We start from the raw sequence: 7,594 nt of genomic DNA, 5'->3' as shown, positions 1-7,594 counted from the left end.
GAGAGAGAGAGAGAGAGAAAGTTCATAGTTGTGGGCTTAAAAATATAATCTTTGCATATCGATTCAACTTGTTTCTGTACTTTTTTGATGATCCCTATTCCCCCTTTTTAAGTTAACAGTTTTTAGTAATCTTGTATTTATTTTTATATATTACTAAATTTAAGTAATGCTTTTACACAATATTATTTTAACTGTCAAGTCCTTTGTTTTTTAAAGGTAATTTCAATTATCTACTTACAGGTGTGGCCTCATTCCTCCACTAAGTGACAACACTTAACCCAGAGGCACTGTTCATGCACTCTCACCCTAAATTCTACTAAAAACAAAATGTCAAGCTGTTAAAATAACAAAGAAATGAAAAGGTTCGTCTGAATGGAGTGATTTCTGTAATACCACCTAAAATTATTTTTTTAACCTTTTATTTTCTGTAAGAAATTATTGTCTGCTATGGTACTATTTTCATTTTTAATTCATTTATTGATAGACAAAATATCAGAGCCCTACTGTAAACATTCTTTCTTTTTATCTTAATGGAACTTAATATTTATCCCTAGTTATGGCAACAGACTACAATAATGAAAACTTCCATGTGGCTGTACTTTATGTGTGCAGTATATTCTTCAATAAGTCACTGCTGTTCACAAGTGTTAGCAATACTGTCAGGTTCTTCTACATTTGAAACCAATTTTAATTTTGGATAACCATTTGCAACAAAACAATGCTAAGTTAAGTTAGTCTTATCTTGTTTATGAGTTTAATAAAGTCAGAACAATTTCACTACTGTATTTTGACAATGTGTTCTGAACTGTGTCAACAACTTTTAATGAATTATAACTCCTACCTATTTTATCACTTGTCTATAGCATCACCTTCAACTGCAGCAATAGTATATATTTATATATATAAAAATTCTGTCTCTTGGAAATAACTGTGCAAGGCATTTCACATTTTCAGAAAACTATATGAAGTCTCTTTCTTTCCTCTTGAGCTTATTTCAAATTTCCTGTGACAATTTTTTGCAAATCATGACTTATTAAATCAGAAGGATACTGTCATGTTCATCATGCTATTCAGTCTTCTTGATAGTTATTGAAACTGGGTTAAATATGTTTTCAGGGTAATTTTTCAATATGGTCTACTTATTTTTCTATAGCCCAAAAATGATGTAATGGTTTTTGCCAAATGTGCTGCACCATTGAAAGTTGTAGCCATGAAGGAGACTGTTGGAAATATTCAAGTAGAACATACTACTATAGTTCCATGTGGTAATTGATACACTTAGATAATATATAGTTCCTCTTGTTCCAAGTATAATGTTTGTAGTGAAAGAGTATTTCAAATGGATCCTTAGCCTACAAGTAGTTTATGATAAAAAGAAAAACCCTCATTTAAAATTCAAAATATCTAACAATCTTTGTACCTTTTCATTATTTTGACATATGTAGTGAAAATTTGTGTCACCTAGATATTTGTTTTCCTTTATTTATAATATAAAATATAAAATTCTAGTAATTTATGTATTTCTACTGCTTACTATTGTCATTTTAAATAAATCAGTTTAATTATATTACAGATGTGCCATTTCATATTATTTAACTATATGTTGTTGCTGTAGAACAAACTTCACAGCTTGGAGAAATTTCAAATTTCATTCTATTCAACATACATGGTTTTGATCTTGGTTGCCATAAAACAGTAGCATTAAGTCTGTATTAAAAATAAATAGAGAGAAAAAAATCATTTAATGTGTATTGTTTTTTTTTATTAAATAGTTTTAAGTACTTTAATGGATAAACACAGTTAAGTCATCCACACACACATATAAAGAAGGACATTTACAATCAACAGTAATGATATGAAGGATGGGTACCTGCAGTAGGCCTTACAGCCCTTTCTTCGATCACCAGTGAACTTCTGTGATGGTTCGAGTTATGAGCTGTTGCTCTGCAACTAAGTGTTAATCGCATTTCCTCTATTCTTTAGTTGAGCTTTCTCAAGTTTGTTTGTGCACAATTCTGGCTCATGCACCATTAGTTAAAATAGTAATACTACTTTCAAAGTGCAAAGCCATATGTAATTTAATGTGTTGCCCTCTGTAAATAAGTTAATCAAATGTTTTGTCAATAGTCAATAATCATCCAACATTTAATTGAAATCTTATCATCTGGTAGACAAAAAAAAAGAAAAAAAAAGAAAGAATTGACAACTGATATGTCAGACACTTGAGAATGTAGAGAACAGGCTTGAAGCTGTTAGAAATGTTGGAAGTTATAGTGAATCAAACAGATTGTGATTCATTCTCTTAAGTTTGTTCTTTCAGGTTCTTTTATTCTAACTTCTTGTGTCACGTTATACTGTAGAAATTGTGGCAACATTATATTGTCGAATTACAAATTTTGAACTTGTTTCAAAATTACATTATTGAGTTAGCAGTTACTTGAAGTTTACATGTGTTGTCTGTAAAAGTCAATGCTCAGCATTTTTGAATTGTGAGTACATTTTTTGTTTTATTTGTGAAAGTTCAAATAAATCTGCTTGTATTTAAGAAGCCTGATGTAAATATTTCTATTATAATCACTGTAGAATAAACGATTCATTACAGAGTGAGGTAAATGTTATTCTACTTCTCTTTTGCTGTATGTTTTTTAAAGTCTCTCAAAAGTAATCATACCATGACTTCTCCGAGTTTCTTTAAGCAACCCAATGGTAAAAGTCCAAGGGAGATAAGTGGCTGAAAATGGTAGAGCATACTTTCCCATTTCTATTTGTATCTTTCAGAAGAACTGGCATGTTGACTATGACTTAAGGCTGGATGCTTTGTTTTGATGGAACCATACATTACAGGCATCCATTTTGTAAAAAAAGATGATGTCTCCTTATAGTGTAGATGTCAGAATACTAGCCTTAGTATGCAGAGTTGACCTTGGCATTTTTTCTACTGTCTGGATGTGTAACTTCCAATTGCACAGTAATGTTTTGATGGAACCATACATTACAGGCATCCATTTTGTAAAAAAAGATGATCTCTCCTTATAGTGTAGATGTCAGAATACTAGCCTTAGTATGCAGAGTTGACCTTGGCATTTTTTCTACTGTCTGGATGTGTAACTTCCAATTGCACAGTAACTTGCAAACAACAAATCCTTAGAAATGGCCAGATTTTCACAGACACTTAACTAGATATATGCTTCATCCAATATGCTGACATACTTCTCAGTCATATGTCAAATACTGCTTGTACAGCTTTCAATGGTTGGTCTTTATTCAGCTAAAGAACATGCTTTGGAAGAAGCTTTTAAGTACAGCTCCTGTTGCTTTAGAAGATCTAAATCCATGTGAATTATCTTGTTTGTAGTTTAAATGGTAGTTTCTATTGTTGCTGAAATAGACTGCTATGTCCTTGGCTTACTTCTGGTAGTGAACTGTAACTGGTAGTGAACTGTAACTTTCATCTTTACTTTCAAAGTGCACATGGTAGTCAGTCATGAAGTAGGTCTTTTTCTGCTGGCACACCTCTTGCTTACCAATAACGTTTAACACAACATATATCCCTTCTCTTTGAAACACTAAAATTTGTGTCTAGCATTACTTTATAATCATGGAACAGGGAAAACTTTGTGTTAGAATATCCTTTAGTGTAAGTCTTCCAGACAAAGCACCATCTAAACTTTCAGCTCATCACACTTCAACTGTAAGCTTACATCACATTTCCAGGAACATTATCACTATTTCTTGAAAATGACAAGTTACTATTGGAAATTATACGATGCTATAGTTTAAAAATAGAATAGTCTTAATTTTTCTTTGTCATGTACATTTTAAATTTCAAATAATTACTTTATTATTTTCTTATTCTTTAATAAAAAATTCAAGTATAGTTTGAATACTGATCTCCAAAGAAAGCAACAGATAAATTGATAAATTAAATAGGTCACATGTCCAGTATCAACTTTTATTTCCTCAGTTTCTGTGTACAAATCTTTTGCCCCACCTACCTACCATTTAAACTTGTGGGTTTAGGAAAAAATGTAGTAATTAAGTAATTTGCTCACCAAATATAACCCTGTATTATGAAATTTGCATCTTCTTACACAAAAAAATGTGTTGTAAGCAAAACACTAAAATACATGCATTTAGCCACTTTAGACTACTTCTGCCTGAAGTCCAATAATAATGCATTGTACAAAGTACATATTTGATATTAAAGTAAGAGTGCTGTTTCTAATTAAAGAGGCCAACATTTGATAGTGAACACAATATGCCTCCACCAGGCAATCCCAAAATGGCCAATTTTAACACCAGAAAAATCAAAAGCTGTCCACGTCACTGCTTGAGACCTGCAAGAATGTATTTTTGTACCAAATCCCATGAAAGTTGGTTGACATACACATTAACAGTCACAAAAATTCCAAATTATGCTTTCCTTGCTGAAAAATTGAGCAAAAGACAAAAATTCCAAAATTGTCCACATCTCTGTTGGGAACCTGTTAAAAAGTATCTTTGTACCAAATCCCATGTAAATAGGCCAAAATACAGTTGCATAATAGTCAAAAAACCCAAACTTATGCTTTTTGGGGCATCTTCTGTATAATTAAAGTGGACAGGTCCAACATTTTTGTTTGTCAATGCATTTTGCCTGTAGAAAAGCATCTTTGTACCAAATTCCATGTAAATTGATTGAAACAAGGCTAAGAAATTGACGAAAACCCCTAAAATTATGGTTTTATTTAACCTGTTGACCACTTTAAAATGACCAAAAATTAGAATATCCCACATTTTTGTATGTATATGAAGGAAACCTGTAAAAAAAATATCTTTATACCAAATCTCATGTAAATTGGTCAAAATACGGAGTAATTGACCAAAAACTTCAAAATTATGTTTTTTCTTGCGAGCTAAAAAATAAAATCCAGCTCAAATGAGCAAATCCAACTTTCTTTATGTCAATGTATTGGGTGCATGAAAATTTATATTTGTGCCAATTTTCATCTTTCATACTGTAAATGTGACCTCATAGGAGCCAAAATTATACATTCTTGGGTTGTTTTATTTTTGACCCCATAAAAACATTAAAAAGGCCTAAATCAAAAGATTTCTGGGTGTATTGGACCAAGGTATAACTGTACTAAGTTTCAAGTAAATCTGCTGAGAAATGAAAGAATGACAGTTAATTGCAAATGGTTTGGAAGAAAAAGAAGAAAAAAAAATAAAAGAAGAAGCAACAGAAAAACAGTATGTCCCTCTGCAGAGATGTAGATGTAATAATGTTATGTTTGGTTATTTATAAAATATAACCACAAATTAGGTAATTGGCTCTTTGATATTGTTAATGTTTTTTTACACTGCCAAATATCTGATACCTTCCAAAGTTGACTAGCATTTTTCACCTACTTCAAAATGCATTTACTTGTTCCAAATTTTTCTGTTTTGGAAATTAACCATATGATCTATAAAGAATGCATTAATTTTATAGCTCCCGATTTTCCCACTCCTTCCCTAAAAGCTCTTCAGTCTTTATTATAGTTCATTATTTTCTCTGCCATAAACAGAAAAAAACAAAAAAAAAACAGCTAATTTGCCAATGCCTAGTCAGGAAAGGATGAATGAAATATTTTTCTTAAAGAAAAAAAAAACTGCAGTTGGCATTAAACACATGAATAATTATTATACATTAAAAATTATTACCTTGATGATGACCCCCTAAATCAAAAGTTGTAAATCGCATGTTTCCTATACTCAGTTCCTCAGATGCTAAGAAAAAAAAATAAATAAATATAAATATCATTAGTTTTATTACAAAGGAAAATATAAATTTACAGAAAAACAAAAACACATAAAATATTGTTTCTATAATTGCACAATATCTAAGCAAAAGTACATGAAAGAAAACCATAAGAAATAAATTTAAATCTCTTGTTGTTGTTTTTTTAACTTAAAATCAGAGCTTAAGCTTTTAAAATGTTCAGGTACCACAAAGCAGTAAACCATAAAAAGTTCAGTTGCTCTAACTTAAAAAAGTCCTGACCAAGCTAACCTGCATATGCTCAGATGTATATTTGTCATACATGTCTGTACATTTTTGCATCTTAATGGCAAATTTCCAGCTGAATGAGATGAGAAATAAATTTTACTTGTAATTACATATACTAGCCACACTACTTTTTTATATGAAAGATAACTTCATATGTTTATAATTCATGAAATTTATGTTTATAAACAAATAAGCAGCTTAAACTGGAATCTTATACTCACATACAACAAACCACAGAATAGGAATTAGTGCTTGGAATACTATTTATATTATCAAATTGAAAGAATAGCAACTGTTATAGTGTGGAGTAAATTAAGTTTGAAATTAGAATACTACAAGAAATTTATATATGCATTGGTTAAAAAACATTAAAAACTTATGCCAATGGCCCAGGCACAAATAGAAATTTACTTTTTAGTAAGGACCCAGAAAATGACAAAAAAAGAAAATTAGCTGAGGATATTTCCAGGATAAGATTTTCAAAATGGTACCACGAGAACTGAAAACATATATTTTCTGGTGTTATTTATGATTTCAGAGGTTTATTTCTTAATTTTGCCCCTGAACAGCCTTTCAAGAGGGGAAAAGATATCCCCCCAAAATTACAAATCTACCACGTCCATTATGTCATATGCAATTTAAACCTGATGTATAAATATTTTATTTTCATGAGGTCACATAGTTGGAAGAGGGAAAGGTGATCAAAGACAGCAAGATATTGCTAGGTTGTTTGCAACAGAATTCCAGTTGAATCAGAAAGAAAAAGTTTCTGCACTAATCAAGTATTCAAACCCAACAAAATAAACTCTTCAAAGCTATGAAAAGTATGAAGAATAACCAATGTCAAACAGCAGCTATTGTTACAGGACAGATGCAAGTGTGCTTCAATATCACCAATTCTTCCTCACAAGTCCAAATTGACTCAACTTTCAAATAATTCAGAATATAAATAATACTTATAAGATGGAAAGCAAGAATGCCACAAACCAAATACAAGGTTAAATTTATGTTTTCAAAGACATTTTATTAAGCCACATCCAAACATAATTTATGAAGAATTGTTCACAAGTGCCAATTAGGATTATGGGCAATTCAACTAGATTCAATCAGTGACTATTTAGTAGAGATTTAAATCACAAATTACTACCATGTTTACATTAGAAAATAAAGCAATAAGTAATGATTTGTACAATAACTCAGTAATAAATTAAGTTTATTATCTTACAATTGCAAGCATTAATATGGCAGAAATTCTGTTATATTTCTAAAATATTACATTCTCTATCAGTATTCAGATCAACATCAGATCAATTATCAACATACACATAATAAAAACATGATTTTAAATAAATACTCAACTACTAAATAATTTTTGTATGAAATATGTTATAAATAATAACCTTCTTACAGTCACAGGAAGCAGGGGCGGATTGGGATGGCTAAGCGGCCCGGGATTGGGATCACAGAGTGGCCCTGGACAGGTTTTCTGTTAAACTTTTTTATTCCGATGATTTACCGCTCTCAAAACTCACGCGACGTCCCTGTTCCGCATTGTTATGTTTC

General features: G+C 30.9%; 1 protein-coding gene across 4 annotated transcripts in view; it reads right to left on the bottom strand.

Annotated features, from left to right (window-relative positions):
- Window positions 1–7,594, bottom strand: part of LOC106474067 (GTP-binding protein SAR1b-like) — a 56,327-nt gene that overhangs the window by 29,916 nt on the left and 18,817 nt on the right. For all 4 annotated transcript variants that reach the window (XM_013934790.2, XM_022403177.1, XM_022403149.1 and 1 more), the window contains one exon: window positions 5,686–5,751. In XM_013934790.2, the coding sequence (XP_013790244.1) occupies window positions 5,686–5,751 (66 nt within the window). The remainder of the gene's footprint in view (window positions 1–5,685; window positions 5,752–7,594) is intronic.

This window comes from Limulus polyphemus, unplaced genomic scaffold (genome assembly GCF_000517525.1).
Source record: "Limulus polyphemus unplaced genomic scaffold, Limulus_polyphemus-2.1.2 Scaffold5, whole genome shotgun sequence".
Taxonomy (NCBI): Eukaryota; Metazoa; Arthropoda; class Merostomata; order Xiphosura; family Limulidae; genus Limulus; species Limulus polyphemus.
The sequence above is the reverse complement of the archived record's forward strand: the minus strand, read 5'-3'. Positions and strand labels throughout refer to the sequence as shown.